This window comes from Melanostigma gelatinosum, assembly GCF_949748355.1.
Source record: "Melanostigma gelatinosum genome assembly, chromosome: 14".
NCBI classification, from domain to species: domain Eukaryota; kingdom Metazoa; phylum Chordata; class Actinopteri; order Perciformes; family Zoarcidae; genus Melanostigma; species Melanostigma gelatinosum.
In genome coordinates this window covers 17930717-17945835 of record NC_136647.1, presented here as the reverse complement: position 1 = coordinate 17945835, position 15119 = coordinate 17930717, and the positions used below count along the sequence as shown (strand labels likewise).

The following is a 15119-nucleotide window of genomic DNA, read 5'->3' as shown; positions in this document are numbered from 1 at the left end:
TTGCTGCCTTTACTACTAATGACAGCACTTTACAGAGGACTACTTTGCTGCTGAAAACCTTACCGCCCTGGTCCCAAGAGACTGTATTTCACTTTGTTGTGCACCAAATGTATAGGGAGGAAAATGTAGCAGTTTTACACTATTTGATTGACTCTACAGTATTTTAATTACCATAGTTACGTTACAGTCACTGGACTAAATCTCTGGGTTCCGCTGTGAACACACTCACTCCCGCTGTCCAACATAAGCCAAGATGATGTCCTTCACGTTTTGGCCCCCTTACCAAGAATTGCATGGGACCATAGCGATGTCCGTAACAGATCAATTTATTGTGAACAATCACTGTTTTGGTATAGCGTACTTCAGCAAATGGAGTAAAGAAAACACAGATTAAAGTAAGGTCTAGCTAACAATCGCAATAAAAAGAAATAAATAGAAAAGAATCCGATTTAAGGTCTAGTAATTCCATGTTCATATGAATACATAACATCTACAGTATAAGTTAATAAATCGAAGCTACTGTATAAATACATCACCAGCATGCACAGTATTGTATTATGGAGAATATTGGAGCAGTTATCTTACACTGAAGGAACAGTATAATAGGCAAGTGCATCTCTTGACCAAGAAACTGAAGACGAAGTCCACAAACCTCAGATCTGCTTTTAGAGCTTCTACTTAGCGTTGCATGTGCTCTGTCCACAAACTGTTCACCAATCCAGTGTGTGGTTCCAGGGGCCGATTCAGAGATCCTACGGGTTTGTTCTGGAGATCGTATAACTGGAGAATAAGGGTCGACTCGTGATGGTGTTTTTTCTTTCTTTTTAAAGAATTTCCATTCATTTAATTTTGCAATCCGGATTTCCACAAATCAAATCGGGGTTTGTTTCCTACAAGGAGCCAATAGTAGTTGTTATAGTAACGACAATACTGACATGAAGAATTAGGTGTCCAAAAACTGTTAATTTATTTAACAAAGCACATCAGCACATGAGGGACAAGCTGCACTAAGTTTACTTTATGAATTTGTATTTTTTTTAGTTACAGTATGAGCTGGACACAAAGCAAAACAAAAACAATTATTTTAATGTCATCCTCAATAGCCGAGACAACGTGCTTGTCACCCGACGATCATGGTGTGTTGCAACTAAAGGTGTCACGATGACACCCCTATAAAAGCCCTTCTCCATCTCTGCAACCCGTCCTCTCTCGCTCTCTCGCCCTCGTCTTTCTCTCTCGCCAAGCAAGGCCGCGACATTCAAGGTTACTCCGATTTTCTGGTTGCTCAACCGCAACTTTCCGAATGCTCCTCCCCTCACCAAATACAATAAGACAGCTGAGCTTCATTTGCGCGGTAAGACCAGTCTCTGCCAGTGTGAAGGAGAGTTTACCCAATCGTCACACTGTGATGAATGACGTACCTCTTGCCTTTAAAGCGGGATTTTGGCAAACGCTGCAGAGGCTACCGAGGAGGGGGTTTCATTCTTTTTATTATTTTTTTAAATACTAGGTTATCTCTCAAACTAAAATTGTCTTCCGTCTGTCAACCTTTTTTTTTCACTTTTAATTTGTTGAAAAATAAAGAACAGCAGCCACGTTGGTACCATCTGCTGAATTGGCCGCCAATGTTCCACCGCCTCCCCTCCCACCCGCCCTCCCTCCCTCCCTCCTTTTGTTTTTTAATTTCTAAGAACTTTTTAACTCGTATTATTTTGTCATTTGTGAGCGCGCGGTTTGTTTTTTTGGCAGAATGAGGTTTTGGACTCTTAATTGTTGGCCTCTCCTCCCTCGTCGTCCTGCTGGTCGCTCGTCCACAGCGTCAAGTTGTCTCGTAGCAGCTGCATGATCAGAGTGGAGTCTTTGTAGGAGTCCTCGTTCAGGGTGTCCAGCTCGGCGATGGCGTCGTCGAAGGCGGTCTTGGCCAGGTGGCACGCCTGCTCCGGGGCGTTTTGGATCTCGTAGTAGAAGACTGAGTAGTTGAGAGCCAGGCCCAGGCGGATGGGATGGGTGGGCTGCATGTGCTCCTTGCTGATCTCGTGGGCCTCGCTGTACGACTTCTCTGCGGACTCCACCACCGCGGCTCTCTTCTCCCCCGTGGCCACCTCGGCCAGGTAGCGGTAGTAGTCGCCCTTCATCTTCAGGTAGAACACTTTGCTCTCGTGCTGCGTCTCGTTGCAGTTCTTGATCAGGAAGTTGTCGAGGAGGTTGAGCACATCCTGGCAGACGGCCTCCAGCTCCTTCTCGATCTTTTCCCGGTAGGCGCGCACCATCTCGATCTTCTTCTCGTTACCGTCGGCGGACGTCTTCTGCTCAATGCTGGAGATGACACGCCAGGACGAACGCCTCGCCCCGACCACGTTCTTATAGGCCACGGAGAGCAGGTTCCTCTCCTCATTGGATAGTGCTTCGTTCAGCTCTGTCACCTATAGAGAAAGAAAAATATGCAGGCGTTTGTAATCTGTTATCTTATCTTTGTGAAGAGTTATGTAACCGTTGACAATGGGACAGTTATAAACTGTAACATGCTACAACGTATGACTAATAGAGGTGGGACTCGCCAGAGATCTCGCGATACGATATTATCGCAATACTTTGGATACGATATTATCACGATACTTTCGCGATACTGCGATATTCTGAGTAGTGTGAAAACACATATTGCGATTTATTACTTTTTTCAACTTCAAATTATGTCCCCAAAGGAAAACTGTGTCAACATGTTTTATCTGAGTTCTTTCTCTGATGTCTCCATCTTTGTTTCGACCAACTTCCTACCAATCCAATCACGCACGCAGACCCGGCACCTCTGCTGACCTCACCAGAAAACAACTCGGCACCATCTAGTGGACTGAATAAGCAATTGATTTGATTTTTCTTTTTTAAATAGTTTATATAATAAAGTATTGATACTTCATACGTCCATGTATCGATATAATATTGCCACGCAAAATATTGCGATACTATGCTGTATCGATTTTTCCCCCCACCCCTAATGACTAATCCTCTGTGCACATGTCAAACCGAAGCCATCCCAAGTTGTTGGACAGCATAAGCGAAGACATACAAAGCTACGATTCTGAACACGGTCACAGATGCCTCTAGACCAGGGGTGTCCAAACATTTTTCAAAGAGGGCCAAATTTGATAATGTGAAAATGCCCAAGGGCCAACAGTCCCTGCTGACATTATTTTAAACAATACAAGTAGCCTATACATACTTTGTTATTTTATCATTTTATTTTCAATGACAGCAAATAGCAATGTAACCAAATGTAAGCATTCATGTGTGAACACATCTCAACAACTATTCTGCCTTTCTTTCACATCTTGAAAGTCAGATAACAAAGAACAAGCCATCTAAAAGCTAATTACATAGGAACCGATCAATATTCTCACCTCAAGACAATCTTAAATATGACTTAGTGAGGGTGATGAAAAGTTGTCTAACATTTAAATTCAACACACATGAAACAGGCTCACGAAAAAAATCAAGTTGTCTCTTCGTATCTGATGATAGCTCTTCAGTGTTACGAGCCAGGCAAACATTAGCAAACTCTGTCTTCTTCTCGGGGCAAATGTTTTCTGCTATTTTCATAACACAGTCTTTGATAACCTCACATTCCGTAAAAGGTTTGTCATGTTTAGCAATTACCACGGCCACTCCGCAGCTTACTTTGATGATGTTTTCATGTGAAAGGGACCGCTGCTGTGTGGCCAAGTTATCTCGGAGTTGCTTCACTTTTCTAGCACGGACGCTCTCTGATAGCTTGTTGTAGCATTAGCACGTTTGGTCTCGTAGTGTCTCTTTACATTCTATTCCTTAAACAAGGCAACAGTCTCATGACAAATTAGGGAGACACAGTTGTTTCGGTTTTCGGTGAAAAAAATATTGCGATCTCCACCTCTCCTGGAAGCGGCGGCCCTCATTATCGACTTTCCTTTTTTTACTTGCCGTAGCCATGACAGTTCAAGGGTCAGAGCCAATTTCAAACAGCCAGACAGTTACAGAGTGGTGCTGCCACCATGAGGTAAAAATAGGAATTGCATGTTGAATTTGTATGATTTATTCATTCCGTTTTGACTGTGCTGGCGGGCCATAAATAATGCATTTTAAGACAGAAGGCGCGGGCCGTATAAAATCTGACCTCGGGCCGTGATTGGCCCGCGGGCCGGACTTTGGACATGCCTGCTCTAGACAAACTGTACAACTCCCAAGGCAACTGGCTCTGCAGGGTAAACCACGCCTCCATCCTCTGAGGGGACTCCTGATTGGCTGTCCGCAGCTCTGAAAGCTGGTTTTGTTTTGTTTGGACAGGCCTGTGTCTGGCTAGAGGATTTAATCCTTTATACCCCACTGGGACTGTGCAGCAGAGGCATCTTTACAGGCCTTTTCTGAGTGTAAAGCCTGTTGTCACTTTCTTTTTCAGTTCCATGAGCGCAGCAGAGCAGGGGGCCCCGGCCGATCATGTGGAACGGCTCTTCACAATGGCCATACTGAACGCTATGTCGGTCATCATAAAACTACATGTGAAACTGAAGGGATTGTAAGGATGTTCTTTATGTATTTCGATAGGAAAACGTTTATTAATTTAAGTACTGTACCACAATAGTCAAAGAAATGCTTCCGTTTTAGGGTAAACAAGTACTCCTTAATAATTGTGCTTTGAGAATTTTAATATCAGCAATCTTCATAGCAATCCATCCAATTGATATTTCTGTCTGGACCAAAGTGGACTGTTGAACAGACTGGTATCACCATCCATAGAGGCCTGGCTAGCGTGGCTGAGAATAATATGTCTAATTCTGTTACGGTTTATTTCGGTTAAATTAGTTTCCTCTCCAAACCACCCAGGTGGGGTAGCACTCTGCTGCTGCAGTGTATGGAAGAGACAAACATGTCGCTAGGAACTCTGTAATCACACTGAGACAATTATTCCCCAGAGGTTATGCTGATGATAGTGTTTGTGCAGCATCCTCGACACATGGCAGAGCTTTAGGGTAGGTCTCGCTCAAGGACAGGAAAGCTTAAACCTGTGACCTTCTGAGGTGCATCCTAATCACGATAAGCTAACAGCTGTGTCACTCTGCTTTGGGTAGACTCCAATAACAGAGTAGCTGCTAATCCCTGTTCCAGTTGCTACTACAGCCTATTGACACAAAACCTATGACTACTCGTGTCCTCATCTGATGAACTCATTGTCTGCATACAGAAATGCGATCAAAGCCACAGTTCTATTAAACAGAACTGACCATCTTTAATGAGATTACTGTAAGAGGGAGGGAGCGGAGACCAAAGACCAATCAGTGATGCAATCTCCTGTTTCCAGGGCGACTGCAAAATCTGCTTTGTTTGTGAGAGCCATTTCTATCTCTGCTGGAGACGCTGGCCACAAGCTGCTAATGGCAAGGATGCTGACATGGCTGATGGTATGGCGAACGCTGCAGCACTGTGGGTGGGTGTATGTGCAAAACAAGCCATTTCATATCTCACACCTTTCAGCCAACTCTGGCTGAAACAACTCCGGCTGAAACAACTCCGTGTGTGTCAGCCACAGCAACGTCATTTTCCTGGCTCCAGACGAAAATGATTTAAAAGCTCACAACCTGCGTATGAAACATGAGTACTCCAAAAACCACAAGCAACCTTTTCACCTCAATCATGTTTCAGTGGCATGCAGGGCCTGAGGATGGTGAAGTCAGTCTCTTGGTCTGTCCGTCAAATGTTTCGAGCACATTCATGCTGCCCAGAGGATGAGCTTTCCTCACCTCCATCGGGTCAAAATGTCCATTCTGTAGCCTAAAATACGAAAAACAGTTCTGTACGGACACCCATGGTCCTCAGAGGATGAATCTTTTGGGCTTGGGAATTGCCCTGACTTTCTCTATCGCCACCATGAGGTTGACATTTGTAAAATAACTTGTCATCGACTGGATGGATTGCCCAGAGATTTGGTGCACATATTGAAGGGTAAATTCCTTTAGTGCCACCAACACATCGTAATAACTATTTGGGATATTGCAGTTTATTTTTGTACGGATAATCATGGTTCCCACAACTGACTTTGGTGATATTTTATCCTTTCCTCTGGCATATGCACAAGGTTCGGCTTAAAGTGACATATCTTGATAACTATTGAATGGATTGTCGTGAAATAAACTACAGATATTTGAGGTCTGAAGAGGTGAAATTCTACTGGCTTTGGTGATCTCTTGACATTTAATCTTGGTCCATCATCAGGTCAAAATTTAAATTTGTTCAATACTCATGCTTTATGACCAAATACCTGCAACATTACATTCCATCAGCCTTAGCTGCACTTGTGTAAGATGCTAATTAGCAAGTGTTTGGCATGCTGAGCTAAGATTGTGAACCTAGTAAATATTACCTGCTAAACATCAAAACTTGAGCATGTTGGCATTAATGAACATTTACCTCAAAGCATCGTGCCAAAGTACAACCTCACGGAGCTGCTAGCACGGCTTTAGACTCTAGAGCCCTCGTCAATATTTTTTTTAAATTTTAAAGCCAATACTCGGCCAAAAGCTGTACATGTGCTTGTCTCAAAATCTTAAAGGCAGATTACCATGACGTTTACTAAAGAAACCCAACGTCCCACAGCATTTCTACCTACTTCGGGCATTGCCTCTGGTGCCACCCTCAATCCAAATTGTCAGCTCAGTCCAAAAGGTCACTAGTGGACAGACTACCAGGAGCTTTTAAGTAGTTTCATGTTCCCCACAGGAAACACCCCTTTGAATTAGGATGAACACGACAGCCTCTAGAGGGCCACTTGCAGTACTGTTGACTTTTGTTCCTCACTAAGGAGTGTTCCTCCACAAGACATTGTAAAAATGTACAACCGTCATCAACACAATGACCTCTGTACTGAACGAGTAGAAGACAAACAATGACCGGCACCCGTTGCGTAATGATCCCACTTAAAAGCACAGTAGAAATCCCCCCCCCCCCTCCCTCCTCATTGCTGAAGCACAGCCTCTGCCTTAGCCCATTAAATTACAATTAGTGTAAACAAGTATCTGACCTCCAGCAAATGCAACCAGCAGAGTATGTCAGCACTGGAGCACCGGAGAGGCCAGAAACACCAGGCCTAAACAACACATCTGTAAAAACATGGATGCCTTTGTTTCAGAAGGCTGCGGGGCGAGCAGAAAGCCCTGACGGAAGCTGCGGTGCAGCTGATGACAATGGAGCTCTGTCTACCCATAAAGCTCATCAATCACGTAGTCTCTCTCGTGACTCATCCTCGCACAAGGCAGTCAAACTTCCAAACAGCTGAGTGTTAATACAAACAAAGGGCCAGGCAGGACAATCAATAACTTTCTCTTTGACAGATCTCTGCATGACCATTAATATCCACAGGAGACTGTAAGAGCTGCGGGGCTGCGAGGGTAAGGGGATATGCCGGGCCTAAGTAGAGGCTGGGTTGGACCTCAACGCCCGCCACCTTTCATTTCCATTTAATGGATTACAATTCCCATAATGAAGGCTGGCCACAGTCCCACAGCTCCCCGTTTTTCTCCCCATTCCACGCTTTCCTTCTGTCTTTTCCTTGCTGCATTTGCCCTCGCTCCCCTAACCTGATGTGACAACCCCCCCCCCCTCCGCTGACTGGTGGAAAATGTTCTAGGTAGGGCCATCCTATCAATTTCAGCAAACATCCCAGTATGATTTAATGCAAAAAAAATGTAAGTATCAAACACGCATTATTACTTGGCAGTTAAATATTTAACATGTATTCCAACACGAAAACAATCAGTAAATAACACTTATATAATATAATATAACCTGTTTATTTATTGAGATGCCCCTATGGACCTTGTATGGGAGGTAAAGATCAGGAGAAGTAAACATGAAGTGTAATTATGAATACTGATGTTAAATTAAGCTATGATGAGTTTTCACTGTTAATTTAACATCTCTATTACATGTTGATGTCTCCATGACCAAGATGAGACTGAGGACAACTATGTAGAATAAAAGATGTTCACTTTGTCTAATATGTAGCTTGACAGAGTTCTCATGTGTGTCCTGGTGTTCTCATGTTTCCTTACCTCCTCATCCCTCACTCCCTACCCTGGTGTTCTCATGTTTCCTTACCTCCTCATCCCTCACTCCCTACCCTGGTGTTCTCATGTTTCCTTACCTCCTCATCCCTCACTCCCTACCCTGGTGTTCTCATGTTTCCTTACCTCCTCATCCCTCACTCCCTACCCTGGTGTTCTCATGTTTCCTTACCTCCTCATCCCTCACTCCCGTAACTGTCCATGCTGGATCCGTCCCCGTTGTTTTAAAAAGCTAAATAAATTATTAGCATGACGTCATCCAGCTAGCCAAACCTGTCTGGTGTTCAGCTAGTACAGAAGCTTCATGTACTGCTTCCCTTTCCGGCGAGTCTGCTGTCTGATTGTGAGGTCAGGCTGATCTGATATCAGCTCTTTGGCTGCAGAATCTCCGCCAAAGTTCTCCTCTCAAACGGGTCTTGGAGGAGGAGTGCTCGCGCTGGCGCGGGCGCCTGTAGAGACTTCTCCTGACGAGAACGCGCAGCGAGGGGCCTGATCGTTCTGGCCCACAGCTGAATCTATTTGAGGGCGCTGATTGGCTCAATTGTATGTCACTCATTTATATCTTGAATCAGCAATTGGCTAAACTGCTTCATAGACCCGCCTCTTTTGGGCCAAAACGATCAGGCCCCCCAAGCTGCGCGTTCTCAGAGTGTCGTGCACACAGACAGAGAGCACGAGCAGAGAGCACACAGGCGGAGAGGACGAGCAGGAAAAGCATATATTTTGCGCAGATATCATATTTTACACACATTACTGGGTACATTCCATAGTTCAAAAACACAAATATTGACAATTTGTATAATTTGATTATTATAATTTTTTTTTATTTTTTATGTGGCTCATGGTGGGGCCATGCCCTATGGCCCTCTATTGACCAGCCGCCACTGCAATAAGGCAACAACTTCCAAGCACTACGAACATGAAATATGGTGTCAAATGACATTTCACTCCATGACCTAAGGAGACGAAACGCCATAAACGCAAGAACCTAGCCCCAAAATTAAAAAGGGGGAGACATCTAAAAATATATATATTTCTTTTTTTGCAAGTTAAAAAGGTCCACTGATCTGGTTCTTTAAACCCACTCTAGAGCTAAGTCCTTCATGGAATGGGACACTGCAAAGTGCTTGTGTCTCCATATGCGACACAATCAATCGACATCAGTGGGTACTAGATAATTGCTGAAACTGCTGCTGTGTTTCCTCTGATCTGCAACACAACAACCAGAAGACGTGACCATTCTGAAAGGCAGACTCAGTCTGTACGTTTTCACATTCCACACTAGGGATGTATACTCTCTACTTCATTTTATTGAGCTTTCTTTCTTTTCATATGAACTGTATCACAACTGCAAGTCAGGGTTGGTGTGTCAATGTGATGCCTTCCGATGCCGCCAGTAATTACATCCCTCCCTGCACCCGTTGACGGTGACTAAGCAAAAGGAAAAAAGTAGACATCACGGCAACTGAATGAAGCTGCGAGGCAATAAAGTGCTGCTGTCGGGAATATAGCTCGGTTCAATTCCGCACATCCTGCTGCAAATGCAAGCAAGATGTTGTGAAGCGGACCTGATTGTAGGTGGGTGAGGTGGATCTCTCTCGTAGTGCCTTTGTGACTCAGCGCTGATTCAAGACTCACTTCGGGACATCTTTAAGTGTCCTGAGATGACATTGGCTGCATTCATAATTGGACTGATGTGTACGGGGAAGTGTACGGGCTAGTTTAGCACAATAATTGTAGCAATTTGTATCTGAAATGAAGCTAATCATCAGTGGCTAATGAAAGAAATAGCAGTTTTCCACTCAGTACAGTGGCACATTTTGAGACAAATCTGATTTGGTGTAGAGCAGGGATTCCCAAAGTGGGGTGCGCGAGCTGCCTCTAGGGGGTGCGCGAGAGGAAAAATGTAATGGCGGTGCAGTCCTGTCTCCTAAAAATTACGTTCCCCCAAAACTAAAATGCATTCTCAATTACGTTTTACCACGAACGTATTTTCTCCCTGATTACGTTTGTGTTTGACGTACAAATACGCTTCTCATCAACATATCTTTGCCATACTCTAGTCTTTATTATTTTTCTGTGATCTGCCTCGCCTCTGCCCCGCCACCCACAAGTTATTGACCCGCGGCCTGTTCCGAGGGCTGAAGACCTGACGATCGGGCGCCTCACGGCGGGGATGGCTGGAGACCTCGCGTCCCGGCGCCAACGAGTGAGCGCCCGCCACTCGGAACCATAAAACCAAGTCCCGGATTTCACCCGGGGGACATTCTGGAGGTATTGTGACCGGGTGATGTGCCTCGTTGCTGGGGAGGTATGAGCCGAGAGTGGCGGGGTGTTATGGAGGTATATATTACAACTCGGTGTTGTTCCCGTGCGTGGATGAGCGCATTTCTGCCGAAGACAGGCGGCGTGTTGTGGTAGTATTCTGACCGCGTAATAGGGAGAAGGAGAGGCGGTGGTGGAGAGGGAACAATGTTAAAGAGATGGTGGAATGTATGATTGGAGAGAGAGAAGCGAAAAAGTTGGACGTGATCCCGGTGTCCAACAACACTGTCGCGCGCATCGATGCTTTGTCCGAAGACATCCTGGCTACATTGGTCGGTCGCGTGAAGAAGAGTGAGTTTTACACTCTGCAAGTAGACGAGCCTACAGATGTGGCCAATCTGGCCAATCGTCCGTTACCTTCGTAACGTTACGTCCGTTACCTTTTCGAAGGCACGGTGCAGGAAGAGTTTTTGTGTTTTTTATCTTGTAAACAAACGCCACGCGCGAGCAAACTGTTCTCTCATTCGTCCGATTTTTATGCGGCTCTGTTGCTTTTTTTGTTTTTAAGGTGTGTGTGTGTGTGGGGGGGGGGGGCGGGTTGGGGGTGCGTCAACCCGGTCGGGATGTAGAAGGGGGTGCGTGGCCTAAAAAGTTTGGGAACCGCTGGTGTAGAGGATATCTCCCACAAGCCTCCCACCATCCCACTCACACCCACTCTATGGAGATTCAGATCACTCCCACATCACGCACCACTGTTTTCTACTGAGGATGTAAGACACTGGTCGATCGTGGAGTTTGCTTTAAGCAGTGAGGAGTAAAAGTGGATAATGGAAAAGAAAAATTCTGGAACAAGTCCCCGTTTCCCTTTCAGCTTATGTTGTTTCTCATAGCGACAGACAAATCAGATGCTGAAGTGTCAGACTTCAAGAGTGGCAGTGATGGCGCTCAGTCAAGTGTAACGGCCTCCACAAGAAACAGAAATACCATTTGGTTTATTTCATTAGTTGGGAGCACAGTTACTGCTTTTACAGGATGTGGACAGTCAAGTCCAACAACAGTCGTATTTTCATATATTCGATTTTTTTTTGCACTCCCACTCAGGCCCACTGAGCAGGTATATTATGCAGCCACAACATTTGTGTTGGGTCACTCCCTACTGGTGCAGATGCAGAGCGTATGGCCGACACTGTACCTGTGATAAATGTATGGAAAACCACACTTTAACAAAAAAAAGTCTCAAATTAAAACAAATGTTTTTACAGCTTATCTTTAAAATAATCACATTGGAGGCAGTCGGATATTCGGCTATTCTGTTTCATCCCTTAGATTTACAGCCACGTGTGTCTGCCATTTCTTTTTTATCCAATGCAGTAATACTACTCAGTCAGTACGTGTTAAACATACATTCAGTGAACATCCAGCAGCTGCAGCACAATGTATCCGTTAATGCATTGCACGGACTTCCATGAGAGAATAATGCATCCAGTTCATTAAGTGGGACGGAAGCCGTGGCTCTCTGTGCCTGGCACTCCTTGAGACGCTCTCCAAATGAGATGTGTGAATGAATGTGACGTATAAAGTTACTTTGAATATTTATGTCTGACCTGGCTAGTTTAATGGAGCAGAATGTTAAGAAAATGAGGCGTGGCGAGAAAATGAACATCAAACTTAAGCCCTGGATATTTAAAGGTTTTTTTTGGTGATACATTTGATATTCAGAGCATTAAAATAGCAGCAAGCAACCATTAGCTCTGTAAAGATATATTGGAGTAATGTCTACATGTGAGCGAGCCCCACTGGCTAGCTAACAGCCGCCGCTCTGCAGTTACAGCTGATAACGCCCGACCCTCCGGTTCCCACTCAGGTTAACACTGTTGGCACTGTTGTTGCCGTTTGCACTTTGAACAGTTGACTTTTATCAACGTTCGCTGCGAGCCGCCGGCTAGGGCGTCGCCATGTTGACAGGCAATCGACGTGTTGAGAGGCAATCAACGTGTTGGGTTCTTTCATTCCTCGAATGAAGAAGAAGCACTGCTAGTCGCAAGGTAAGCTGAATAAAAAACTAAGTCACAAATTCTAAATATGACGGAAACTAACATCATTAAAATATATATTGAGAAAATTACAATTTGGCCTGAGAAAATTGCTTGAAAAAAACTACAATACAGCCTATTTTATTAGTATTACAAAAACTACATGTTTCTGATTTGTATGAAAATAAAAGGAAAGCAATGGCTGCCCACAAGGTAGAAAAAGCGTGTACAAAAATCTCAAATGCTTCAAGTAAAACAGTTTATAGTGAATAAGCTACACCGCTATATGGTCTACTAAATGCATGTAAAAACTCTTATGAATTTCTTTGGCTTTTAACACACCCTTTGAACAACTCTAAACATCGCTTTCTGTTCATGTGGCTTTTGTCGAAGTCCAGGATCCCAACTTCATTTCTGACTCTTGGTCCAAGGCTAATGGGCTCGCTAGAGACACACACCTCGCCAGTTGTGTGCTCTTTAGATTTAAGGAGGATCCACAGAAGAACAGCACTAGGTCTGCCTTTCTGATCGCTGGTAGCCGTCCCCGACAAGAGGACGAGCAGGATTTACAGCTCCACTAAAAACATGTGACATAGCTTCTAAAAGATGAGTTTTGGAAACTCTGCCGGGACATTAGTGTCGGATGTAAAAATTCAGACTTTTCTATTATTTAAGCGCTAACGGCAGTTAATCGACACCATCGTTCATTTGGGTCGGGCCTGGTTCCTGAGTGTCCTCCAGAGGGCGGGTGCAGCGTCGTGTTCCGTAAAGCCCGGCTATCTGGCTCCGTTGCCGCCCGGGGATTCCCCATCGCAGGATGGGCGAGGCAGCAGTCACACCCAGATGCCTGGGTGCTGCAGAGACTGGCTGGGTGTGGGGCAGCTCTCTCTCTCCCTTTCTCTCTGACTCAGCATAAACCGGGAAGTGGGTGGAGCCGTGCTAATGTGTCCCTTCCTCCATGATCTCATTGTCCAGACAGTTACTGACACAGAGATGCAGCCTTTGTGATGCTGTGATTTAAAAAAAAAAAAACCTGCTGCCTATATGAAATGGTGCACTACGGGTGGGCCTACTGCTGCATCTTTGCCAGATGCTGCGGCACGCCTCTGTGTGGCGGAAACCTGCCGTGAGAGAGGCCGGGGACGCACTGGGATGCGGCTGCTACTCTGGCACCGATTGGTACGGGGCAGCCAGTCATGCTACGGTTAAGCAGCCCCCCCAAAAAATATATATAGTTTGCTGCAATATGACATCCACAGAGGGTTCTGGAGACGCCGCCCGTCCACCGACACCCACGTCCGTAAAAGGTGGACGCTTCGCGTTTTTTTTCTGCGCAAATCGATTGCGATCAACCTTCAGCCAACATTGCTCTTCCCAATGCGCAAAACGAGTGCCAATAGGGAGGGGGGGGGGGGGGGGGGGGGGGGACGCATGCCTGCTCGTTGCACCTTACACGTCGAGCTAAAGAAAAGTGGTGTATCACACTCAGTCGACGTCTCGTTATTTCTCAGCATCACCCAAAACCGGAACCCGACACAGCTGCCATGTCCCCTCTCATCACCGTGGTACCACCTAGCTCGCCCTCTGCTCCGCCACTATGCGCATCTTTCGACGGGGCTCATTTTGATACTGCTTCGCGATCAAGCCCACATTTGACCCAGCCGGGCGGTTAAATCACGTCTTGTCGTCATTAATGTGCTTCATTTCCGCAGGTTCTTTATTTATTTTTTTCAGTTTACAACCAAGCGGCCTGGTCGGTGTTTTTTTTAAAAGGAGCCCGGTGAAAGGCACCGCCCCAAGATCAAACAGTCCGCATTTCAACCACAATCCACCGCAGCTCACCGCCAAACCCCCCCCCCCCCCCCCCCTAAAGAAAAACAGACATTGATTCACTGCGAAATGCTGATTTTATTAGAACCTCGTCATGTCATGACTAAACCCTCTGAGATGTGCGGTAACGGGTCACAAATGTGAGCAAAGGCTGCGCGGGCCTCGCCGTGCTGTTCAATAATGTTTCCCAAATCTTACTATAGCAGCACGCGATCCTGCCCGCGAACACGTCTTTCTCCTAAACATATTCTTTAATCATAACTTTCATACACCAGTTTCGCGTCTCTTACTCGCTTAAGTCAAAAAAGCGCTCTGACACAGAGGCTCGGTCCCTTTGGCTGCGTAATGCTGCCCTAATGGCTATGTTAGCTAGCTGTCACACATTCCTCACACACACTCACACATGGATGAAGCTATTTGTGTGTCTATATATCTTCTTTAAATGCTCCCGAGAGAAAGGGTCGTAACGGAGGAAACCTACTTACCGATTTCATGGCTGCTGCCATATCATCATACCTCTCCGCCTGCTCGGCCAGTCTGGCTTTCTGCACCAGTTGCTCGCGGTCTACCATTTTGGGATGCGGTGCGTGCGTTTCGGAGCTAAAATAACCCGTAATGTGACTGTTTGAAATGCAGAGTTGCGGCGCAGGGCTCCTTCTCGCTGCAGCTGCTGCCTGCTGTCTGTGCGCCTGCCGACGGGACACCACCCCTCCCCCCTCCGAGCCCTTTCCCTCGGTTTGTGTCACCACCCCAAAAAGGCGTGTCCTCACCGGAGTGACGTCACGACCCTGGTCCGGAGAGAGTGACAGCACGGCCTATTGCCCCCACAGTCCAGCAAATGTACACTTCACATGTCCTTTTTTTTTAAAATAAAACGTTAGCATATATTGTAGTGGATTCATCTTTC

At 45.6% G+C, this 15119-nt stretch overlaps 1 protein-coding gene across 1 annotated transcript; it reads right to left on the bottom strand.

Annotated features, from left to right (window-relative positions):
- Nucleotides 1-1671: 1671 nt before the first annotated feature.
- ywhag1 (3-monooxygenase/tryptophan 5-monooxygenase activation protein, gamma polypeptide 1) lies at nt 1672-14904 on the bottom strand. The gene is made up of 2 exons (XM_079284194.1): nt 14698-14904; nt 1672-2423 (listed from the first exon to the last, which is right to left on the bottom strand). Exons 1-2 carry the CDS (start codon nt 14782-14784, stop codon nt 1767-1769), a joined length of 744 nt encoding a protein of 247 aa, XP_079140320.1. The 5' UTR covers nt 14785-14904; the 3' UTR covers nt 1672-1766.
- Nucleotides 14905-15119: the final 215 nt, after the last annotated feature.